Here is a 26,720-nt window from a genome sequence, read left to right as displayed (position 1 = left end):
CTCTCACTCCCCTGCCTCTACATTGCCCCTCCTCCTTCCCCATGAGTAACCCCTAGTCTGTTCTCTATTATCTGCTTCTTTTTTTGTTATATTCACTAGTTTGTTATACTTCTTAGATTCCATATAAGTGATATCAAAAAGTATTTGTCTTTCTCTGCCTTATTTCACTTAGTATAATACCCTCCAAGTGCTTCCAGGCTGCTGCAAACGACAGATTTCCCTTCTTTTTTATGGCTGACTTCTAGTAAATCCGAGGTAATGCTATGCCTGGGTTTGTCCTTGTTTGATTGGTATAAACATCCAAGTGTAAAAGCCACACTCACAGGACACTTCGATTTATCTTCCCGGATTTCGACCGGGACTTTCTAATCCTATCCTCTTCAGCCCAGTGACTTGTGCACATTACTCCACAGCAGACAGCTGCCCTTCCTTCCCATCTGAATGGCTTTTTCATCAGCACTGCTCAAGACACACAAATGAGACTGGAATCACATTGTTATGCCAAACCAAAGCTATCAGGAGACAGCTGTTAACCATGGGGGCTACAGCAAATGAACCATCGTAAAATCAAGGCTGATTCTGGCTGCAACACGGAGAATGAAGCAGGCTAAGGAGAGACTGGTGTCGGGGAGACAAAGACGAGATGAAGAGAAGCTGTGCAGTACCCGTGAGCAGAGGGGCAGAGCAGCATGTGAGTACAGTAAGTGAACATGTGACGCTGAATTCTAGAGGGTTCTGCAGACCTAACGTAAGCTAGGCCTGGTGTCAGGTACTGGAGGAGAAACCAAACTGAAAAACCTACCAGCTGTTGGAAGAGCAGGCAAGACAGTGCGTGTGTGCTAAGCCGCTTAATTGGGTCTGACTTTGTGGCCCCACGGACTGCAGCCTGCCAGGCTCCTCTGTCCATGGGATTCTCCAGGCAAGAATGCTGGAGTGAGCCGCCACACCCTTCTCCAGGGATGGAACTCTCACGGCTCTTTCGTCTCCTGGCAGGCAGGTTCTTTATCACCAGTGCCACCAGGCAAGACAGACTGCTACTCAAACAAAGAGCCTCTAGAACGACTGAGGATCCTGTGGCATTTGCCACCTTGTTTTCTACACTCACTCCTCCTTTTCTGCTCGGCAAACTCCTTCCTGGGCCACTGCCTCGCCAGCAAAGCCAGCCCTTCCTCAGAGGGGGCTGTCTGCCTCCCCTGTCCTTTACTGATGGCTCACAGTTCTCAATGGAGCCTGGTGGCACTCCCTGCAAGGCGAGTGCTGTGAGCACTGTACTAAAGGAAAAGCAATCTAATGTTACTCAATTACATCCCGCCTAATACATTCAGAGTGTCTATTACCTGTCAGGGACCATGGTAACTACTGAACTGCACTCCTCGTAAGTTCATTAGCAAAAACTGTAGTAGAAATTGTCAATGAAAGCAGATGAAGGCAACATTATCAGTGAAGAAACCTGACTCAAGCAAAGGTTTTGTGATACTGTTTTTAAAACAATTTTTATTGAGGTGTAACTGACATACAGTAGACTGCAGGTATTGAAGTGTACAATTTGATGAGTTTTCACATATGCACATACTTGTGAAACCATGTAATACCTATTTCAGAAAAATCACCCAGCCTTACAACCTAGGTTCCTCCATGCTGAATTCTTTTTTCCCCTTGGAGGAATCAATAAACTCAAACTGAATCTTTTTTAAAAAAGTTATTGCCTATTTATGATCAATAATATTAGGAATTTAAGAACATAGAAATTTTATTATTTTATATAAAGCTAATGAAATGTTTGATAAATGTCAGTATACATTTGCAGGCAATATAACTATATACTTTAAAAAAACAGAACAACTGAACAATGACAGACTAGAAAGAGTACAAATATACAAAAGGAGCTTTCTTATATCCCAGCCATGTATTTTTTAAGGGAAAAGAAGTTACAATAGCAACAAAAATATAAACACACAGGGCAACCCTTACCAAAAATGTTAAACTCTATATAAAGAAAATTACACATTGTTACTGAAAGTATAAAGAGGTTTGAATAAATGGAGAGAACTATTGTGTTTCTGAATGGGAAGATTAAATATGCTAAGATAAGCTAATTTTTCCCAAATAATTTTATAGGTTTAAAATAAAATTTATTGGAATTTTTTGAATTTGGAAAAAAATTGTTCTAAAATTGACATGGAAGACACAGCAGGTAAGAATTAAGAAAAACATTTTCAGGGACATAGTAATAATTAAAAGCTTTTGCACAGAAAGGGAAACTATAAGCAAAACAAAAAGACAACCTACAGACTGGGAGCATATATTTGCAAATGATGTAATGAACAAGAGATTATTTCCAACATATGCAAACAGCTCATACAAGTTAATTTTAAAAAAAATCAAACTCAATCAAAAAACGGGCAGAACACCTAAACAGATATTTCTCCAAACAAGAAATACAGATGGCCAATGGGCACATGAAAATATGCTCAACATTGCTAATTATTAGAGAAGTGCAAATCAAAACTATTAAGTATCCCTTCACACCAGTCAGAGTGGCCATCATTAAACAGCCTACAAATAACAAATGCTGGAGAGGGTGTGGAAAAAAGGGAATCCTCCTACATTGCTGGTGGGAATATAAATTGGTGCAGCCACTATAGAGAAGAGTATGGAGGATCTTTAAAAAACTAAAAATAGAGTTACCATATCATCCTGCAGTCCCAGTCCTGGGCATATATCCTGAGAAAACTCTTAATTCAAAAGATACATGCACTCCAATGTTCACTGAAGCATGATTTATAATAACTGAGACATAGGTTAAGAAGCAACCCACACGGATGGATCTAGAGTTTATCACACTACGTAAGCCAGACAGAGAAAGACATACATCTTATGGTACTACCTATCTGTGGAATCTAAAAACATGATACAAATGAACTTATTTACAAAACAGAAAGAGACAGACAGAAGACAAACTGGGAAGGGGGGGTGGAAGGAGGGGTGAATCGTGAGGGCGAGACTGACGTATGTAAACTACTGAGTATAAAGCAGACAACAGCAAGACACCGTGGGTCAGAGCAGGGGGCTGCACTCAACGCTGGGTGATAGCCTGTAAGGGAGAAGAACCTGAAAAGGAATATATATGTATTACATGTGTGTAAGTGTGTGTGTGTATACACACACACACACACACAGTCTGAAACATCATGCTGTGCACCTAAAACACGATACTGTAAATTATACTATATATATAAAAATGTGTGTATGTATTTATATGTATTTGATATATAACATATATCATATACAAATATGTAATCTGAATCACTGTGCTGTACACTTGAAACATGACACTGTAAATCAACTATATGTATATATAATGTGTGTGTGTATATATATACATATAGAACATGTGTGTATGTGTGTATATATATATAGAACGTGTGTGTGTGTATATACATATATAAAATCTGAATCACCATGCCGTACACCTGAAACACGATACTGTAAGTCAACTACACGTCAACTAAGAAGCCTCTCCTAGACACCCAGACCCTCTCTCTGAAGGCAACGCTGATCCAGCTTCTCACACACACGTCGGACGCCCCCCACTTGACCAGGACACTTGGTCTCTGGAGAAGCTGCTGGGCAGAGATGCTCTGTCTGCACTCCAGCACTCTCACAGCTATCTTTGGGAGACAGCCTGTCATAGGCCAATGTCATTCTTATGGAAAAGACTAATTGGTGGTGACGTTTAATAGACAAGAAATCACCCTACTGAGACTTAATCATTGTTTCCAGTAATTTTATCTCAACATAAAGGTACAAAGTAGAAACATAGGCCAGTGATTTAAAAAGTAAGACTCTTGAGATAGATTAGCTTACAGATGAAATATTGATCAGATTAAACACAGAAACATATTGTTTTGCCTATATATGATCTGAAGACTGTACACACTTCCTTGTGAAGAACTCCTTATCAGCCAGACTAGATTTGTCAAAATGTGTTCTCAGGACCACTTACATCAGAATCACCGGGCTGCCTATTAATAATGCATATTTGTGCTCCCAACTCAAGACCTACTGAGACAAGAACTCTGCAGACTGGGCCCTGGAATCAACGTTTTTTAACAAAGTTCCCAGGTGATCTGTATATACCAGTAAAAAGTGTGGGAGTGACTGGGTACCACATAAGCCTCTTAAACACAGAAACCCTGTTTTCCTTATTCATTTTAGGCCTCCTACCCGGGACAATGCCTGACAAAGTACATATCCCATTATGCGTGTTGCAGATTTATTGAAGGTACACTGTCCTTAACTGCAGAGTATCTTGTTATGCTGTCAATGCTTGACTGATTTTGAAACTGCAAGCTTCAGCCATGATAGAAATCTGATTAAAGAATAGAGAAACAAACCTTGGAAATCAACAGCTTTTTGAGTTCATTAAACTGTATGACTCAGTCTCATGGCAAAGCACTTGGAAAGATATCAGGAAATTTAATTAGCAATACTTTATTATATATCTGAGTTTCAGATAGATAGTACAGTGTACAAAGGACCAAGTGATCAAAGGAAGGGTTACAAAATGAGATATTCTACATATTTTTCTGTTTTGTGATTAACTAAACAGAATGACATCTGTCCTAACTAGTACCAGTAAAGAAGCAAAAAGAGCATCTCAGCAACCAAAACAGATGTCACAAGGCCAAATATGACAGCTCTGGGCACTTGACTCATAGGTGAGCCCATTAGACCTTCACTCATAGTCGATTTGGTCTTCTTTTACACACATCATTCATCCTAATAGAATTTTAAAACTGGTTTCCAAGCTCACAGGAAATTAAAAACACTAAATCAGATCGAAGAGAGGGGCTGCAGCTGACAGTAACACAATCAACACGATAAAATGATAGCTGCTAAGAGGGAAGTGAAGAACTATATAAAATAATCAGAAGAATTCACAAAACACAATACTCTGTGGCCATCCTGTGAAAGGGCAAAGGACCCACTCTTCTTGATGGTATCTGGAGGCAGCTACCACATAGGCATTCATGAAGGAAAACAAGTTAAAGAGTAGGCTAAATTATGTTCCCAATAAACTTTGTGCATGAGGTATGGATACAGGTATCATGTGTAATATAATTAGAAAGATTCATTCATGAAAACAAAGTAAAAAAATTTCTTTTAAGTTATAAACTTTTAAAAAGAATTCAGTGATAGCTATTTGGAAAAGTATTAGAAACAACCCATTCACCTGTGGAGTTCCATGAAGAAAAAAGATGTGAATGCTAATACTAAGAGGTAATTTTCAAAACCAAACGTCCTTGAAAAAGATAATTTTGTATCTCTTTATTGACATGGTCAGTGGTAGTTAGCCCTATTTTCTATTTCTGAAGAACTCTATAGCGTATACCCTGCCATTTAGTCACCACTTAGAAGCCAAATGGGGATTATTTCTGGAAAAGTCCAGGGTTCTGTATTCTACAAATTATTTTCATCCTGAAGAATATTTTACAAAAAAGAAAGACTTTTAAATTTATATTAAAAAAATAGTGCTACTGAAACGCACTAAAGATAACTCAACTAGAAGTATAAGCCCCTAGTAATTTAATGAGCTGCGATAAAATGCCATATGGCATTCAATGCAATTATGTAATAAGCGCTGAAAATTCTGTGAACCATAGCATTTGGTCACCACCACACCCACCCCCTCTAAAACTGGTGTGTGTACCAGACAGTACTGGGAAACAACAGATTTGTAAATTAAATATTTCACAATCTTGTCAGCTTCATAAAGTGGATGTATTTCCTCTATACAGTAGCATTGTTTTAGACCACGCAATTGGGCTTTTTAAGAGCTAGAAAACACAGTGTGGTTCATACAGTAGATTTAGTGCTTTTCTTTTGAAACTACACAAGAATGTTGCCTATCAGAGGACAAGTTTTCTGAAGTGAGCAATCAAGGGAAGGGAAAGTGTCTTATCTTTTTGTTCCTGGGTGTCTGGTACATAATAGGTGTTCACAATATTTACACAATAAATGGCTTTCCATAAACCTGTGAAGCCTGAGCTGTGAAACCTTTGGCTTACAATGTAAGAGACTGATTCTGAGGGGGAACTTTATTCATGCTATACTATTAACTTCACTTTCCACAGCTAATAGCACCTTTAATTTCCTGTCCAAGCTATGCAGCATATAGAATGTGTCATACCAAAGACATGCTATTTTAAAGAAAAAAAGACTTCAGATTTTAAAATTAACTTTGGAATATCTATAAATTAAACATAGATTAATTCAATTTTATGAGAATTCAACAAAAAGTATTAGAGCTAAAAAAGGAAAAACCCTGTTAACCTAAAATTTTCGAAATGTAAGAGGCTAAAAAGACTATGAAATATTCATTCATGCAGCAAATAATTATTGAACATTATCCTGTGGCAAGCATTATGCTAGGTGACAAGGATATCGTCAATAAGTCATAACTATGAGTTAATAAAGACAGTGCACAGTAGTAAGTGCTAAGAATACAATAAAACTGGGTGATGGTGCAGTGCATAACAGGAGGAGGCTTTACTACTTCACCTAGGAGCGGTCAGGAAAGACTTATCTGAGGAGGTGACATACGACCTGGCATATTGGAAAGGACGATGATCCTTTAAGATCTGGTGAAAGACTTATGCTTAGGCTGAAAGAGCCCTCAAATAGGACTGTTCTTGCTCTAAGGGACAAGAAAGTGGCCATTCTGGTTGCTGCTTAGGGGATGAGAGAGCGGTATGGTGGAACAAGAGGCTGAAGAAGCTTGAGGATCAGATTGCATCGAGTTTGGAAGGCCAGAGCGTGGGGGATTCCTGTAAACTCTAAGCAGGGAAGTGGTGTGACCTGACCTACTCTGAAGACTCTCAGTGTCATGCAAAGAAGGGTCTATAGGGGGCAGCAGGGAGCCACTAGTTAGGAAGCATTTGCTATCATAGCGAGAAGGCCAGCTTCACTAGCAAGTGCCGTGTGCAGTCACACTTGTCCTGCACTTAAGGGCCTTGCACTTGACAATGCAATGCTGTTACCATTCTGCAATTCTTAATAATTTATGAACAAGGGGCGTTGTACTTCCATTTGCAACAGGCCTTGCAAACTAGGTGAAAGTGAAAGTGTTGGTCACTCAGTTGGGTCCGACTCTTTGTGACCCCATGGACTGAAGCCTGCCAGGCTCCTCTGTCCATGGAATTCTCCTTGTAAGGAGAATGGAGTGGGTTCCCATGCCCTCCTCCAGGGGATCTTCCCAACTGAGGGAATGAACCCAGGTCTCCTGCACTGCAGGTACATTCTTTACCATCTGAGCCACCAGGGAAGCAATTAGGTAGTCAGCCCTAAATACAAGTGAAGACGGCAGAACAATGAAGCAACAGTGGTCATACGCAGCAGGTCAGTGAATGGTGCTGGTACAGCTGGTAGACCCTGATAATGGACTGCATGTTCTTGTCAAAAGAGAACTAAGGACAAGTCACAGGTGTTTTACTCGAGTAACTGAGTAGAAATGGTGAAGACTGGGGGAAGACTGCGTTAGGGCTGGGAGAGTGGGTAAAAGCCAAGAATCCAATTTCTGGCCTGTGAAGTTGAGATGCTGTTAGATATCCAAGTGATACTATCAAGGAGAATGCTGTACATGTATGGGTGTAAAAGTGAGGAGACAGGTCTGCGATGGAGATACAAATTCTGGAGTTCCCATGTAGTAAGTGTTTAAAGGGGATAGGATCACTCAGTAAGATAATGTAGGAAGGGAAGAGTTAAAGAGAGAAGCAGGAGCTACAAAGACTCCTAGTTTTTCTAGTAGTCAAGTACAGACGTGAGAGTTGGACTATAAAGAAAGCTGAGCGCCGAAGAATTGATGCTTTTGAACTGTGGTGTTGGAGAAGACTCTTGAGAGTCCCTTGGACTGCAAGATGATCAAACTAGTCCATCCTAAAGGAAATCAGTCCTAAATATTCATTGGAAGGACTGATGCTGAAGCTGAAACTCCAATACTTTGGCCACCTGATGCAAAAAGCTGACTCATCGGAAAAGACCCTGATGCTGGAAAAGATAGAAGGCAGGAGCAGAAGGGGACGACAGAGGATGAGGTGGTTGGATGGCATCACTGACTCAATGGATATGAGTTTGAGCAAGCTCTGGGAGCTGGTGATGGACAGAGAAGCCTGGTGTGCTGCAGTCCTTGCAGTCTCAAAAGAGTCAGACACGACTGAGCGACTGAACTCAACTGAAGTAAGGAGAGTGTGCCAAGGACAGAGCTATGAAGGAGACCTAGGAATCTCTCTCCGAGTGAAATATGCTCCATCAGTGATTCACTGATCACCTGTTTGTTCAGTGTAACACTGAAACACCCTACAGTCAGCCCTCTGTCTAATCTGCCAGGCTGATCTATGTTTCCTAAAACACTCCTATTGATTGATCTCAAATTACACTGTGCCATTCCACTTAGAATCTTTCCCTCCCTGTCCTCATCTAGGCAAACTCTCTGCCTCCTTTCTCTTAACTTCACGAAATCAGTATTTTCTGAAACCTGTTATTTACTGCCTGTGTCAACCTCGTATTATATACAATCATATAATTAAATTATTTTTTAGTACCCATCTATGATCCACTTCCCTGGAGAAGGAAATGGCAACCCACTCCAGTATTCTTGTCTGGAGAATCCCATGGACAGAGGAGTCTGGTAGGTTATAGTCCATGGGGTCGCAAAGAGTCGGACACGACTGAGCGACTGAGCGATCAGCGATGATCCACTTCCCAAAATGAATAAGCTCTGGTTGCTGTATGTTACACTGCTTAGTATGTACATTAGATGCTCAGTAAGTATCTGTTGAACAAATGAGTAATAAATAATGCTTCGAAGCTATGAAATATGGGGAAGTGACGAGAAGATAAATTAACCTGGCATGCAGCAGCATGTCTCACTGTGATCAAAGTCCTAGGCAGTCTCTGAGACAATACCTAAGTCTCATTCCTTCCTTTCTCCATCCAACAAATATTCACTGTGCACCTACTAGGTGCAAGGTACTCTTCCAGTCATTAGAGATACACCAGTGAATAAAGCAGACAAAAAGCTTTGCCCTCACGGAACTACATTTTAGTGGGAATACCATTCACTGGCATATTTTGTTTTGTATAAGCTTACATCTTTCTCCCCTGTTTTTCCCATCTGTCTACTATTGTTTGGTTTGAAAAGTTTCTGTGTGAATATTATTATTATTACCAATTCCATCTTTTCAGTTTTCCTCAAATACAGAACATATTACAAGAGACGAGTTTCAGACATTCAGTGGTCTTCAAAGTCACACACACACACACACACACACACACACACACACACACACTCATCAGTATACAGTACATGACAACTATAATACTAGGGTATATTAAAGAAAACTAGATTTTTAAAATAGCTCAACTACTAGTTCATCAAAACTACTCAAAGTATTATAAATTTCACATAAATATCACAAAAGTAAAATAATAAACTCCATAGACACAAAATCACTTAATATTCTACCTCTCTCCTACAGATACACGGGGCTTTAAAATTCAATCAAGTTATGCTAGCAATGTTCATTGTTAAGTTGTAGGATCTTAAATTAGATAAAAAAAAAATCTAAACTGAAACAATGAAGCCAGTTTATATCTTATATATAAATACAGAAATGTTACCCTACTGTATAATGAAATAGAACAACGATACTAACGATACCAGTAATAGTTTACACCGAGGGACATCAATGCAATAATCACCCACAGTAAGAGAGGAAAGAAAGAGAACAAGCTCTGTTTCTTCTCCCTACTGATAAGCCAGGCAACATTTTTAAACAATAAAGACCAGAAGAGTCAGCCTGCCATCTAACACACTGGAATCAATTAGATCTCGGTTCAAACTCTAGCTTTGTCATTTACAAATCGTGAGCTTGGGCAAACCACAACTTCTCTATGACTCAATAGTCTCATTTCTGAAAATGGAAATAAGACTTAAAAAAAAAGTAATTAAACATCTAATTAATACAAAGCCATTTAAGAGTGTGTGACCCCTAAAATCGTTTCCCCTAAGCAGTTTTTAAAAAATCTGTAAACAATCTTCTCTTTGTCTATATATAAAGGATTCTTAAAAAAAAAAAATCCAAGTTTTTTTAAAAAATAAAAACAATATATCTCATGACAATTGCATTAGACTCTTCAAGCAAGAGAGAGAACATGTAAGATGTTCATGAGTCCAGTTTTCTTGTACTTTGATTAACAAACTACTAAGAATATTTAAAGCCTGATCATCCCAAAGTTAGACTAGTTCTTCCTAGTAGTAAGTTAAAGGCTTGATGATCATTATTTCTACCAATTCAATGAACTAAACGGGAGCCTATATGCAAAACAGAAAAAGAGACTCAGATGTATGGAACAGACTTGTGGACTCTGGGAGAAGGCGAGGGTGGGATGTTTCAGGAGAACAGCATTGAAACATGTGTATTATCTAGGGTGAAACGGATAACCAGCTCAGGTTGGGTACATGAGACAAGTGCTCGGGCCTGGTGCACTGGGAAGACCCAGAGGGATCGGGTGGAGAGGGAGGTGGGAGGGGGGACTGGGATGGGGAATACATGTAAATCCATGGCTAATTCATATCAATGTATAACAAAAACTACTGTAATGATGTAAAGTAATTAGCCTCCAACTAATAAAAATTAAAAAAAAAAAAAAAATCCAAGTTTTTTTAAAAAATAAAAACAATATATCTCATGACAATTGCATTAGACTCTTCAAGCAAGAGAGAGAACATGTAAGATGTTCATGAGTCCAGTTTTCTTGTACTTTGATTAACAAACTACTAAGAATATTTAAAGCCTGATCATCCCAAAGTTAGACTAGTTCTTCCTAGTAGTAAGTTAAAGGCTTGATGATCATTATTTCTACCAATTCAATGAACTAAACGGGAGCCTTGTTCTTAATAAAGGCACACACAGTATCTTTCCTTCGTTTTCAAAAGGTCCAGGGAATCACAAACCAACAGTTGAAAATCCAGTGCCTTCAAGGATCAGGCAAGCAACTTAAACTCTAGATCAGTTGGTAGGAATATAGGACATGAAGGCCTGCAGCAAACCAGAAAGCAGAGCTCCTTCTCAGCTTCATCTGTTTAGTGTGTACAGCGGTTCTGCACATTCACACCAGAGACAGCGAAGACTTGTCTAATTACTGTGGCAATTTTCTGGCAGATGGTAGTAATGCCTTATTTAACAAAATACATAAATTACCATGATTTCTAACAGATACAAATAAAAACACTTGAGGAAGGATCACCTTTAAAAATTTGTACATGGCACCATATGGACTAGAGGTGGTCCCAATTCTGCCTAAGACCATTTGGCTACTTTTGCAGTCAAAATCCAGCAGCAAGTGATAAAATTCTCAGAACAGATCTCCAGCAAATACAGCCAGGTCAGATCTACCCACTGGAGCCAGGAAGCAGAGATGGTTATTCTGGAGGTAAATCCCCTTGACAAATGAAAAGGACTACTCAGTGTGTGTACTAGGCCAACCTATAAATGGTATAATTTCAATGATTTTACTTCCTCATGAAAAAAGAAAAGACTGCCTACTCAAATACCTTCAACAGGTAACCTGATGGCTATTATTTCACATTTAGTAACAAAAGGTTTAAAATCAAATGCCCAGTTTGACTTATGCCCCTTCACTCTTTAAATGTATTCAGAATTGATAGAATAAAAAAGATCAGAACAGGATAAAAAGCAAGATGCCTCAAGATAGTATTACTAAGAAGAAAAGAAGTGAAGAAAGGAGATGCTGGGATAATAAAGATAAACTTTCCATACTTCACAGTTTTGCCAAAGGTTTAGCCCTGTTGATTTTCAACTGTGAGTGAACAAAGAGAAATTGTGTACTGAGGTATTTTTATCCTGCAAAGCTGTGAAGCTTTGGAGAAACCGCACCACATTGCCAATACTGTTTCTCAGGACCTATAATTTGAATCTTAAATACAGCTAAGTGCACTTTTAAAAGAGTAGTCATCCTGGAGAGATTCATTAATCAAGGTATACTGCAAATTCTTAACTTGAAAACACTGACTTTTGGTCAATTACTGTACTAGCTTTTTACTGAGCATCACGTTGCCGGGACAAAGATGAATGGGCTCACAGTCCCTGCCCTCCAGGAGCTCACTGTCCGGTAGAGATGTAAACAGAAACAGAAAAGAAACTGGAAAGCGCATGTGGTTAGTGGTTTACTAGCAGATGTGCGGCATTACAGGAACGTGGTGGACATGAGGCTTTTATCCTGAGTGGGAAGAAATGCTGGAGAGGTTTACATTTGAGCTGAATCTGAAAGGAAGAACAGGAGCGTGGCAAGCACGAAGAGCATTGCAGACAGTGGGGCAGGAGGGAACTCGGGGAAGACGGGTAACGACTGGTTTTGCACCAGTGCGCACCTGAGCTGGGATGGCAGCAGAATAAGGGGTTAGAAGCCTGAGGAGCCAGAGAGCAGGCAGGAGAGGTGGGGAATTCCAAAGACAAGCGCTGTTCAGGGAGACAGAACGGTACCCAGATGATGAAAAAATATCCCTCTCCTCCTCCAGCCTTAAGGTAAAAACATCTGAGGACTTGAAAGAAGGAAATTATATAAAATCTTTGTTGCTTAATTACATCAATGATTTAATTATGTATATGTATGTGTGTATCCATACATACACATATATACTCCCAGTAACTTTTTACAATCATTTGGAAATCCTATTTCATCAAAATACTAAGCCTTCAGGAGCAGTCTACAGCTTAAGGGCTGCGGGGACACCTGCTATGGCTTCTCAGAGGGAAAGGGACCATGTTTACCATTAATTTCCCTACGAGGCTTGCTTGCACCAAACAGCATTCCTCATGAGGACCTGTGGTGGCCTTTTAAAAAACTCTGGATAAAACACCATGACTAGATTTTCATGGTATATCTATACCACTGGTATTTTTGCAAGTTTACTACAGCTATCTATTAATACATTTTAAAATTATTGTATTAACACTTCAATGAAGACATCCAGCTTCTTTCACATAATCCTTCACTCTTAAGTGATAATTAAAAAGGAGCAGTTTAAGGGGAAAGGATGTGAGAACAGGGCATGCTTAAAGGCAAAGCAAGCTACCTGCCTTCTTGGGTGAGCTCTTTAGGACTTCCAGTACCCTGGTCCTTCAAAAAATCTTTGATGAAGAAGACTTACAGCCCCATGTTTTACAAAACCACACATTTGGGTGCCTCAGGAGAGCCGTCAGCCAAAGCATCACTTCAGGAAGGGATGATAAGATTTCCAAAGGCAACTTGGGAAATTTTCAAGATTAGTATCCTTTATACTTTTCATAAAGATTCTGAACATCTAGTAGGAGATTTATACACTACAACTCCAGGGGTTTCAGGTCTATACACGATGGTGGGCACGATAAGGAGTCTCTGAGGGCAAGAGAAGGATAGATGAAGATTGTGCAGGGAAAAAGTGAACTCAGATCCCTGTGCCTGAATCTGGATAATATCTAGGAACAGCTCAACCACTACTTTAGGTATTTTGTTTTGAAAAGAGAATTATTACCACGAACTCTCTAAAAAAAAAAATTCATGTTCTTTTTCTCAGCTCTAGTTCTCTTTCTGCTCTATTTCCAATTTAAACTTGATTAAACTAATTTATCTGCCTCAGGGCAGGAATTCAAAAAGAATCTTTGTGTGCAAGTATCTTTTCATCATGAGAACTAAAGACAAACCAGGATGGGCTGGGAATATCTCTGGGACAGGAGTACTTACTCAGGTAAGTCATAAACATAATAGTTAATATTTATTGAGTACTCTGTGTCAGACACATCATATATTATATAGTGCTATTTAATCCTTATCACAACCCTGACATAAACGCCACTATCACATTTTACAGAATATGAGGCAATGAAGGCACAGAATGGCCATGTACTTCGCTGAAGATCAGCCAGCCAGTCACTGGGGAAGCCAGTCTCTGAAACCATGCAGTGAGACCCCAGAGCCCTATCTCTCATTCATCTCACCCTATTAAGGCATCTTCATAGGTCCAGAGCTGCTTTCTAATAAAAATCTGGACCGTCTCACGAGAGAAAAGATGGTCATTCCTCAAAAGGAAGCAACAAAGGATGCAAACATCCTTGATGAGTGTTTCTGACCTAAGATGCTTTTTCTGGTTTTGCTGGTTCAACAGTTTTGCTGTTGAACTGATGATTACCTCCCCAGGCCCAGCCCCTACCCCAGCCCCTCCATTACGGAGCAGTAGCCACGTGTTCTGGATGTGACTGACCCTCCCTCCTGTACATGTCCACAGGTGGGCGTGAAGCCTTAGTCCATGCTTCCCATCTTCACTGACACATTTACTGGTTCCAGGATAAACCCAGAGTCCATGGTGGCCCGTGGAAGGAAGTGAAGGGTTGGTTGAAGACAAAGTCACTTAGCTCCTGGGGCTTCATCATGAAAAAAGAGGTGGGTGATCCTGGGAGCTGCAAGTGGCCGTCTTGCTACCCAGAGAAAGGTCAGTCTGAAAACAGGTGAGCTGGAGAAAATCAGGCCCAAAAAAATCAGAACAGAGCTAAAATACTGGTGACACGGAGAACTCCTAAGGAAAGCTGCAGCTAAAGTGCACAGTGCCACTGGATTCAATTCATGTGAGTCAAGAGGTGTCTTTTATTTTTAAGCGAGTTGGCGTTGGATTTTCTGACACAAATGCAAGCATCTAACTAGTATACTAACCATTAACCTCAGTATTTGTCAAAAACTCTATTCAATAAAATGTGCTTCAAATAAGACCACCAGAAAGCTAAAACCCAATACTATTATTTCTCTGGTCATAAAATTATCTTTATTGAACTCTGAATTACTTCTATGACATCAATTTTTATTAACAATTAACTGTTTTTCTATAAAACTGATTTTAGTTTATTATTCATATTACTGTTTAAGAAACTTTATATACAAATTTACATTAATATTATGTAGACATACATTTAAACATGAAAAGAACACTGTCATATGCCCAACTCTGTGTGGTTACTGGGACTCACATCAAGCTTATGTTCAGCCATACCTGAACATTCTAGATTTTGTGGTATATGCTTCCTAACTGCCAGAACTTTCATTATTTGACTCTTTAAGTTCTTGTTTTAAAGTTGGCATTTTAATTTATCCAGGCTATTCACAGTAAGGGTCATTTTACATCCCAGTTTATCTGGGACAGTTTATACTGTTGTCTCAGTGTGGCTTTCTCTTTAGTTAGGCCTACCTTCCTTCTTAAAAATATCCTGTTTTACATGAAAAGATGCTCAACATCACTCATTATCAGAGAAATGCAAATCAAAACCACAACGAAGTACCGTCTCACACAGGTCAGAATGGCTGCTGTCAAAAAGTCTACAAACACTAAATGCTGGAGAGGGTGCGGAGAAAAAGGAACCCTCTTACACTGCTGGTGGGAATGCAAACTAGTACAGCCACTATGGAGAACAGTGTGGAGATTCCTTAAAAAACTGGAAACAGAACTGCCATACGACCCAGCAATCCCACTGCTGGGCATACACACTGAGCAAACCAGAATTGGAACAGATGCATGTACCCCAACGATCATCGCAGCACTGTTTACAATAGCCAGGACACGGAAGCAACCTAGATGTCCATCGGCAGATGAATGGGTAAGAAAGCTGTGGTACATATACACAAAGGAATATTACTCAGCCATTAAAAAGAATGCATTTGAATCAGTTCTAATGGGGTGGATGAAACTGGAGCCTATTATACAGAGTGAAGTAAGTCAGAAAGAAAAACACCAATACAGTATACTAACGCATATATACGGAATTCAGAAAGATGGTAACAATGACCCTATATGTGAGACAGCAAAAGAGACACAGATGTAAAGAACAGACTGTTGGACTGTGTGGGAGAAGGCGAGGGTGGGATGATTGGAGAGAACAGCATTGAAACATGTATATTATCATATGTGAAGTAGATCGCCAGTCCAGGTTCGATGCATGAGACAGGGCACTCAGGGCTGGTGCACTGGGATGACCCTGAGGGGTGGGGTGGGGAGGGAGGTGGGCGGGGGGTCCAGGATGGGGAACACATGTATACCCATGGCTGATTCCTGTCAGTGTATGGCAAAAAACCACTACAATACTGTAAAGTAATTAGCCTCCAATTAAAATAAATAAATTAAAAAGAAAAAAGCATCCGGTTTTAAATGATTAATTATATAATCATCCTATTTATAGGGCTTCCCAGGTGGTGGTAGTGGTGAAGAACCGGCCTGCCAATGCAGGAGACTTGAGAGACGCTGGTTTGATCCCTAGGCGGGGAAGATCCCCTGGAGAAGGAAATGGCAACCCACTCCAGTATTCTTGCCTGGAGAATTCCATGGACAGAGGAGCCCAGCAGGCTACAGTCCATAGGGCCGCAAAGAGTCGGACACGACTGAAGCGACTAAGCACTCAGCATATCCTATTCACAACTCATCTTGTACTTCTTTTTTAAATATAAAGGGACCTGGCTATAAGATCATCATCCTAAAATATAAGAAAAATCATTTATAAAATAATTAATCTTTATGAAATGTATATATGGAGAAAAGTAAAAACTCCAAGGACTAGTTTAAATGTGGTGGAAAGAAAATGCTTTGGTGCTGTTACTGTGTTAGGCAAAAATTTTATTTGCAGATCCTTCTCTGGGCATGAATTACACTCCCCACAAATTATATACAGATCTACTGAGTGAGAGGGTCCTTTCTGCTTTCCTCCTAACAAGACAAGGCAGATACAGCAAGATAAGTTCTCCCCAGGAGAGAATGTGAATCACAACATGCTCCCTGCTGTTTGGAGTCTTAGCAGAGAAGTGAAACCCCTCTGCAACCAGTGTTCTGTTCCCAAAGGGAGAGGCTTTTCTTACCAGGTTTTTGAAGAAAACCCACAAACAATGAAAGAATTAAAAATAAAAACTTTTGAGACAAGGATTTTTGGCTCAATTAGTGACATAAACATGCAGAAGTTAAACAAAGAAGCTGAATGCGGCTGACTTCCATGTTTCTGCACCTAGTTTTGCTTTCCCTTTTTATTTCAATCCATTTCAACCCAGCAAATACTTCCAGATATCTATTATTTGTAAAGTACTATGCTAAGTGCTGAACATACAAAAAGGAAAGGAAGAAGGGAAAAAGGACAGGAAAGGGAGAAAAATAAAGCTCTCGTTCTCTGTTCTTATGCAGTTTGTAATGCTGTAGAAAATGCAACCACATACACCTCAGCAGCAGACATTTATACACTACCAGTGAAGAGGAACAGAACGGGGGAGCACAGGAAAGGGCGGGGTCAGATCCTACTTGGACGGGGGAGTGGAAGCCACGAGGTTTCTCTGGGTGCCACCTGGGCTGCTTTTAAAGGCTCTTGGCAGAAGGTAGCTACGGTGTTCTAGGGAAAGGATGCAACAGGTCACACAGGCATAAAACGCACAGGAGCCTCGTGCATCTGGGAAGACAACCTTAGAGTGTGCTGCAACGGTTGGGCATCTAGGCAGAGGAGACGAGCTGAAAACGAAGCCAGGAAGTGAGACGGGAGCCAGACGATCAGAAACGCCCGGATGTCATTCAAGGGCAGTCAGAGAAGGCCGTGACTTGCCGAGTCGCTCAGTGGTAAAGAGTCTGCCTGCCGACACAGAAGACGTGGTTTGATCCCTGATCTGGGCAGGTCCCACATGCCTCTGAGCAACTAAGCCCGGCAGCCACAGCTCCCGAGCCCACGTGCTGCAGCTCCTGAAGCCCGAGGGCCCTAGAGCCCGCGCGGTGCAACGAGAGAAGCCACCGCAGTGAGAAGCCTGGGCACCGCAAACCAAGTGGAGTCCCCGCTCGCTGCATGTGGAGAAAAGCCCACGGGACAACAGAGACGCGGCACAGCCAAAGAAAGAAAAAAGGGCCGTAAAAAACTCTGAGTCAGTGTGTGAGATAGCCAGTCCAGGACACCTGAGATACTGGGTGCTGACTGTCTCAGACACTTCCGCTTCGATAGCACCCACATCTGGCAATCTGGCTTTCCACTTGACATCAGCAGTGCCACCACGTTTCTATTCCTCCCTCACTGCACTGTCAATAAATGTCTTTAGATAATCCTCTCTGTGTGTTTTCATGAGGTTCAAAGATGGAAAACTCTCTAGAGCAAGAAGAATTATCTAGTGATTTTTCTAAAATCGAGTCTTAACTTAGTGATCACAGTTAAGTAAGTAAGTAAGTGAAGTCACTCAGTTGGGTTCGACTCTTTGCGACCCCATGGACGGTAGCCTATCAGGCTCCTCCATCCATGGGATTTTCCAGGCAAGAGTACTGGAGTGGGTTGCCATTTCCTTCTCCAGTGATCACAGAAGGAATTTGAATATGTTGACTAATGATAAACAAAATACACAAGCTACGACTTAGGGCTCAGCTTACTTTCCTGTTTTGGTAATTTACCCACTGGTACTCTTCCTAAGTTTAAGTACTTCTTGCTTCTTTAACTTTTTACATAAATTGTCAATCGGACTGAAATTTTAAGGGCGTCTCTACCCCTCTGCCTTCGTGAGCATATTACACAGGGTGGTAGAGAGCTAGTCTGAGCCTCACAGCAGGACATGCATTTGGTCACAACAGAAGAGCCAGCACAATCAGTCTGGGCCTGGAGAAAGCCCCGGTCCCACAACTCGGGAAGTTTGAGATGAGTTTATCAAGTCCTGCCGACTCTACCTCCAAACATCCTCAAACTTAGTCTCTCACCTCCCTGGGCCTAGAACCACCTTGCTGAGTCATTCCGATGCTTGTACCTGGACTATGACAGCAGCCTCTAACCTGCCTCTCTGGTCTCAGTCTCTGCACCATGGCCAGAAAGCATGTCTGTGTGCTCACTCACTCAGCCGTGTCCGACTCCTTACAACCCCATGGACTGTAGCCCTCCAGTTTCCTCTGTCCATGGGATTTTTCCAGGCAAGAAAGCTGGAGTGAGTTGCCATTTCCTCCTCCAGGGAATCTTCCTGATCCAGGAACTGAACCTGAGTCTGCTGTGTCTCCTGCATTGGCAGGCATTCTTTACCACTGTGCCGCCGGGGAAGCCGTGGCTAGAATGACCCTTCTAAAACACAATCCCTTCACTTCCCATCCTGGTTAAAACCCTTCAGTGCCTCCTCAATAGCAATAGCACATCAAGTCCAGATTTCTTACCACACCACATGTGACTCTTGAACAAGTTGTCTAACAAGCACAGGAGACTCTAATCGTCTCTCCTGCCATTTATCCACTCAACACCTATTTCCTGTCTACCTACTACATGTCATGAACTATTCCAGACACTCAGGGTGTGTGTGCGTGTGCATGAGTAAACAAAAAGCAAGTATACATAAAACAAAAAACAAACCATGGGAGCTTAAACTGCACTGGGGCAAAGCTGGCAATACATACAGTAAGTAAATTACATTAGGTTAATACGTGCTGCACACAAGCATAGAAGTAAGCAGAGTGGTCGGGCAGGCCTCACTGAAACAGCAGAATTTGGGAAGAGACCTGACAGAGATGAGGAAGCGAGCCATGAAGCTATCTGGAGAAAGCGTGCTCCAGGCAGGAAAGACCATCCGGTGCAAAGAAGTGTGCCTGCGCCAGTGGGCTGTTAGAGGCTGGTGTGGACGGAGGGAGACAGCAAGTTCTGGGCTGTTAGAGGTTGGTGTGGACAGAGCAGAGTGAGCTAGGGGAGGGAGAGAGCAGGTTCAGATGGGGAGAAGGGGGAGAGAAGGGCGGCAGACCGTGGAGGGCCCTGCAGACAACTGCAAGGACTGGATTTTATTCTGAGTAACATAGGAAGCACTGCAAGTGACAGAGGAGCAAAGAAACGGCAAGACTTGACAGGTTTTACAAGAACTGCTCTGACTCCTGCGCGGCCAGCAGACAGCAGCGGGGCAAGGGTGGAAGCAGGAACTCTGCTAGGAGGCTCTGGCCACGATCCAGGTGAGACGCAAAGGCAGATCACGTGGGTGCTGGGAAATGGTCAGACAGCAGGTGTGAAATATTCAGAAGGTACACTCAGGAAGATTTTTCTGACACATTGGATGTGAGGTGGGAGAGAGGAGTCAAGAATGTAACCAGGGCTTCTGGACTAAGAAAATGGGAGGACAGACTTGGCATGAGCTCAGAGCGGGTTTGGGGGGGGGGGCAAGACTGGGAGTTCAGTTTTTGACATCTTTGAAACATGTCAACTGGACTTCCCACCAGGCTTTTGGATATTTAAGTTCAGAGCTCAAAAAAGGGCTGGAGCTTCTGCTTCTTTTTTAAACATTTAAAGTTTTTTGGCTGTACAGGGTCCACTGTGGCGCACAGGCTCGTGGCCGCTGCGCACGCGTTTTCTCCCGCTGCCGTGCGTGGGGGCTCCTCTCCAGGAGCGGCACGAGGGCCTCGCACTGCAGTCTTCTCCTGTTGCAGAGCACGGGCTCCAGGCCACGCAGGCTCGGTCACTGTGCTGCACAGGCTCAGCTGCCTCCTGGCAAGTGGGACCTTAGTTCCCCGGCCAGGGATCAAACCCACATCCCCCACTCTGGCAGGCAGATTCCCAACCACTGAGCCCCCAGGGAAGGCCCTAAGGCTGCGGCTGTTTGCTCTGATCGAAAAAAACCCACATTCCAGGCTTGGAACCACACACAGGTCCCTACATGGCTCCCTGATGTTTTCCCCAGGTCTCTGTGCCTGCCTGCCTGTGTCTAAAGAGTTCTTACTCCCATCTTTTCCCACTTGGTCAAAAAAAGTCTCAGGCTTCGAGACTTATGTCATATAGCATCTATTTATGAAACTCACATGATTATCATCTCCTGAATTACCCTGTTTCCTTAAGTTACTGACAAAACTGAACTATATGATAGCTGGTCTTTCAGCGTACTCCAAAAGGCTAAACAATTTTAATGTCTTCTTTGGTAAGAAAAAAGCAGCTGTTTCACAACACAGCAGATGACTTGCCTGATCTGATCACCAGAGATCTTTAGAAACTTTTAAAGAAAATTAAGACCACAGAAAAATGTTTTGGCAAAGAGCTGAGTAATCAGATTTTGCATTTTCCAAGTTCAGTAGTTATTTGAAGAAGATAAATTCTCAAAAAGACTTGTATTACATAATAAACTTTATAGGCTAAAAACAAAGAGGAACATCTGCCTGTGTGCCAAAGTTATTTACTGTTCTAAAAAATTTTCATTTTGATTGTCATCCTTTCCCTTGCCCTGGGGAGGCACTGAAATTAGAAGAGTTATTGGACAAGAAAACTAGTCTCTGTTTCATTCCCGAGAGACAGACATCCCATCTAATTGAGAGGGGCAGCGTGGGGGAGTTTAAAAGATGTGAAATTGAGAGCTGATCCAGTTCAGTCAATGTGGATATTCAGAGGGGCTGTGGCTGCCACTTGGAAGTGTGAGCCCAACTACAAGTTCAGTGCAGCTACAACCTTCTAAAATGTATGCACCATGAGGGCAGAGATTTTCTTTTGTTTTGTTCACTACTATTTCACATAGTTAAGTACGGGGTAAATTTAAAAATGTGTAATTCAAGACTATATGGGGGATTGAAATATATTCAATATAAATTATGAAACAAGTACTATACATTTCTTCCAAGTTTAAAAAATTGTTGCCTCTTTGAAAGTCACAAAATTTGAAGTACCAAGAATTTGCAATCATAACCTTTAAGCATGAATTACAAAAGGGTAATAAGCACGTCCAAAAGTGTGGAGGAGGGACACCAAAGCAAAATCTCCAACAAGGCAATAGTTTATAAAAGTTCTTTGTAGACTAAGAAAAAAGGATGGTATTCTAGCAACCGGTTATACTTGCTTTTTAGTGTATAGTATTTGAGATATACATTCATCATGGGAAAATTATAGCCCTTGAAAATAAAATGGTGCAAAGATCTTGTAAACATGTCTTTAGAGAATCAAGATTTACAAGGACAACTAGAAAAAGACAAATTTTGATTCCAGGTTATAGTAACAAAGTAGCTTAATACAACCCAAATCAACAGCCTAGGTTCTGAAAGTCCCCTTACTAAAGAAACTCTTTTTGAGTTTAATTTTAATATAACTGACATTGTATTAGTTTCAGGTATACATGGTAATGATTCAGTCAAGTGTATACCCTGGAAAAGGATCACCACAGTAAGTCTAACTTCTGACAGCAAACATAGTTGAAAAAAAAATTATTTTCTTGCAATGAGATCCTTTGGGATCTCTTCTCTCAGTAACTTTCAAATGTGCAAGAAACTACTATTAACTATAGTCAGCACTGCCCATGACATCCTCATGACTTCCTTATTTTGTAACTAAAAATTTGTTCTTATTTATTTCATTTAAAAAACAAATAAGCTTTGAAGAAAACACTTGTAACAATAACCATTGTTTTTATGCAGTCAATAGGCAATCTAATACATGTATTTCAATTCTAAAAAAAAACCAAAAAACAAAAAAAACACACCAGGTAGTTTTAAAGTTAAAAAACACCAACCTCTTTAACCTCATGTAGTTTTCATTGGCAGCAGGTCGGCATTCAGCTCTTTGTACCACTATTCCTTCCAGTGAAAGCTTATCTTAAATGGAAAGAAAAAAATTAACAAATGTATTTAGGTAACATTTATCATTTTCAAGACTGTATTTTGACATACTAACCACAGTAACTGATCACAAATATAGTCAAAAATATAAATCAAGGAAACAAAAGGAATATTTTTAAGTTTATAGTAGTATCACTGATCAGAATAGCAAAAAAAAAAAATGTATTCGTAGATAGTAAAAAACTAGGCTCCTCTCAGGTTTATTTACAGACTGCTGCAGCCCCTTGCCAATAACAGCTTTTATACACTTAGCTCTTTCTAAAGAGAGTAGCTTAAAAAGGCACAAAATCAAATAAATATTTGAAGGGTGTACAGGCTATATCATCTTTGAAGGGTGTACAGAGAAGTAACTTCTGAAAACACAGTCTAAAGCACTAAATCAAAGGTATATACATAACACGTTATTTGAATGCGTGGGTACACACACATATATGTGCAAAAAACAAAATTCTAGAATACACTGTGACTAGAACAGCTAGCCTAAAAAATACTGTGAAACTAGTCAGGTTCTTGCCTAGGTTATATAGAATACCAGTTCCGCCTGCCAGTTGCTCTTTTATTTTTAGCAAAATGATTAATATGGGTGTGGTAAAATTAGAGCTTTTAAATGCTATGAATATTTGTCCAACAGAAAGAAAAATTTTCCCACTGTAAGAATTCTTACAGTGACACTGATATAATATTCAAGAGAAACAAAAGTTAGCACCTACTACTGTGTGCCTACTAGGCACCAAGTCACTTTAGATCTCATCTTATTTGATAATGCATATATGACTGACCCACGGTGGCACCAGCTTTACTGCAGTCTGGAAATGGATGACTATGGTTAGGAACAGTTACAGTTCAATCATATTTCTAAGAGAATTCACCCAAGTACCCAGGAGAGATTCAGGAACTCCTCTGGCTCCTCAGCAATGCATTTATGATCCATCTTTGGAGGGCCAATGACCTCATACAATCCACAAACATTAACCAAGTGCCTACCATGCAAAGGGAACCATCTAGGCACTGCAGAATCGAAGATGACTGAGATGCGGTACTGTCCTCAAGAAGCACACAGTTCACTGGGCAAACAGATAAACTGACCAAAACGTAAAACGCAGATGCAACCACGCCCACATGATTTATATGAGAAAAATTTTCCGGACTTTCCTGGTGGTCCTGTGGTTCAGAATCCACCTGCCAATGCAGGGGACATCGGTTCGATCGCCAGTCTGGGAAGATTCCACGTGCCTCGAGGCAACTAAGTCTGTGCGTCACAGCTACTGAGCCCATGCGCTCTAGAGCCGCAGTGCCGCAACTGCTGAGCCTGAGAGCCGCAGCTAAGGAAGCCGCGCTCCGTAACAAGAGAAGCCGCCACGTGAGAGGCCCGAGCACTGCAACTAGAGACGCCCGTACGCAGCAACAGAGGCCCCGCATATCCATATCCATACAAGAGATCTTCCACACGCCAAAAGTTTTATGGTGATCTTTTGTGGTTTTTGTCTCCAAAATCCTGTAACTCCTTATTACGGCCCCCAAGTACTAACTGCAAACACACAGTAATGCAATGCAACATAAGCACAAACCTCAAGGTACAGGCTGACAGACGATGGCAAAGGGTGATGATGAGAAGCATGTCTACCTTACACCAAAATATGGCAGGAAGGGAAGAATAAGCAGGCTGAAATTATTTCATATTAAATTTAAATTCTAAAAGTAATGTCCTTACTAATGAATTCAGTAAGACTAAAATTTGAATTTTCTTAAAGCAAAAACAAATCTTCTATTCAAGCATGGCCCTCCACTGAAGCTGAAAGTTCAAGCTAGAATGATTCTTGTCATAACAATCACAAGATTGTAGATTGACTCCAATCTACAGGGCCTTAAATGCATGAGAAAAGCTCACTACTGAAACATAAATTAATCCTTTTTAAATCTAGAATACTGTCTCCAAAGATAATTTAGTTGCATACCCATGTGCTTACTAATGTTGAATACTAAAAAGTTACCTTTCAATACCACCTGTGACTGTTCCCCACTTATTTAGCAGTACCTACTCCTGGGTGGGGGCTTTCCTGGTAGCTCAGCTGGTAAAGAATCCGCCTGCAAAGCAGGAGACCCTGGTTCGATTCCTGGGTCGGGAAGAACCCCTGGAGAAGGAACAGTCTACCCACTCCAATATTCTTGGGCTTCCCTGGTGGTTCAGCTGATAAAGAATCTGCCTGCAATGCGGGAGACCTGGGTTCGGAAGATCCCCTGGAAAACGGAAAGGCTACCCACTCCAGTACTCTTGCCTGGAGAATCCCCATGGACAGAGGGGCCTGGCTGGACTGTAGCCAATGGGGTCACAGAGAGTCGGACACGACTGAGCAACTAAAGAACAGCAAGATGTGATCTAAAGATAAGTTGCTGAAAACCTGTACAGCAGAGTCGGAAGGGACTGAGCGACTAAGTACAGCACAGCACAGCACTCTTGGGTGGACAGGGTGAATTTAATTTTTATTTAAAAGCTTCTGCTGAAGACGTTTCACACTTATGATACCTGAAAGAGTAATAGGCATCTAAAGCACCTACCTGCTTTAACCTGGCCGCCACTCATCATCACTCTTCTCCAACAAGGTCACTCAAAGTAGGAAAATTCACTTCCCCAAACCACGATTTCCTGTCCATCATATTTTCTTTTCAAATCTAAAATAGCTTCTCAAGTGAAAGGAAAATTCTTCAGCAGCAGCAATGAAAATTTCCATCAACTGGCTGCTCTTAAATAAGGCCACATCTCTGTTCACTCTTTGCCCTTTCCCCTCTCTTCCAAAATAAAATTAAAAAAAAAAAAAACAATTTACTTATAATACAGCCCCCTAAGCAAGATATGAAACCATCACACACTTTTAAAACCTCACAGGAACATGCTTTCATTTTTTTTTTCCACTAAACTGTGCTGCTTCTCTAAAACACCACTTAAGATTTCAGGGGAAAGCTATTACATATTACATTTTAAGACAGCTGAAAGCACTCACTTGCACATCACTGCTGTTAATTACAGATCATATTCATTAATACAGGAACCCTGACTTAAAATTATTTGTTGGCTCAATTTGAAAGACTATAAATACTTGAAAAATGAGCTTTTTTCATATATTTTGAAAATATTTACTGAGTGCCTTTTATGTAAAAAATAATACCAACACATCAGGAATAACACAGAAATATGAAATAACAGAAATATGAAATATGAGGGCTCCTGACCTCAAGGAGCAGAGTCTAGTGCAGCCATTCACAAATGTGAGGATCCAAAAGAACTTTTTATGTGGATTTTATCTACTGATATTAACCATACTAGAAATGAAAACTGAAAAATGCTTAGAAAATCAGAGTGAAAAAGGCAAAAATGCTTGGTATCATTAGGAAAATAGTTTTGATTTCCCAGGCCCCTGGAAAGTGTCTCAGGGACCCAACCTCTACCTAGTGGCTTCCAGATTACTTTCTGGGGGCTTGCTGGTATGAGACAGGTATATAAACTACCCTAACACACAAGGAGCACTTCTGCTAGGCCTCCACTTAACCCACTTCTAGATTACCAAGGCTCTCAGTTTCCCTCTTAAATATAATGACAGATGCCCAGAGCTTGCTATACACTAGTGGGTAGTAGGTTAATCTCTATTACTCCCACACACTTCTGCTCAAGCTATGCTAGAACTTGTTTATGCTAGTTTTACTGTTAGTAATTATGCAATTTAATTATATATTATATAATCCTATTAATTATGAGTATGGGGGAGGGAGACTTTCTAAGAAAACTAAGTTTAATGCTTTGTAAGATGTGATATGGGCTTCCCTGGTGGTTCAGTAATAAAGAATCTGCAGGCAAAGCAGGAGATGCAGATTTGATCCTGGGTCAGGAAGATCTCCTGCAGAAGAAAATGGCAACCCACTCCAGTATTCTTGCCTGGAGAAACCCATGGACAGAGAAGCCTGGCTGGACTATAGCCAATGGGGTCACAGAGGGTCGGACACGACTGAGCAACTAAAGAACAGCAAGATGTGATCTAAAGATAAGTTGTTGAAAACCTGTCAGATTAGGTAC

At 41.0% G+C, this 26,720-nt stretch overlaps 1 protein-coding gene across 1 annotated transcript in view; it reads right to left on the bottom strand.

Moving 5' to 3' along the window:
* The window catches only part of GTF2F2 (general transcription factor IIF subunit 2), a 136,336-nt gene that overhangs the window by 42,092 nt on the left and 67,524 nt on the right, over window positions 1–26,720 (bottom strand). The window contains exon 5 of the mRNA XM_070471201.1: window positions 22,549–22,630. Coding sequence (XP_070327302.1) covers window positions 22,549–22,630 — 82 coding nt within the window. The remainder of the gene's footprint in view (window positions 1–22,548; window positions 22,631–26,720) is intronic.

Source organism: Odocoileus virginianus, chromosome 8 (assembly GCF_023699985.2).
Source record: "Odocoileus virginianus isolate 20LAN1187 ecotype Illinois chromosome 8, Ovbor_1.2, whole genome shotgun sequence".
NCBI classification, from domain to species: Eukaryota; Metazoa; Chordata; class Mammalia; order Artiodactyla; family Cervidae; genus Odocoileus; species Odocoileus virginianus.
Note: the sequence above shows the minus strand (reverse complement) of the source record. Positions and strands in the feature narration are given on the sequence as shown.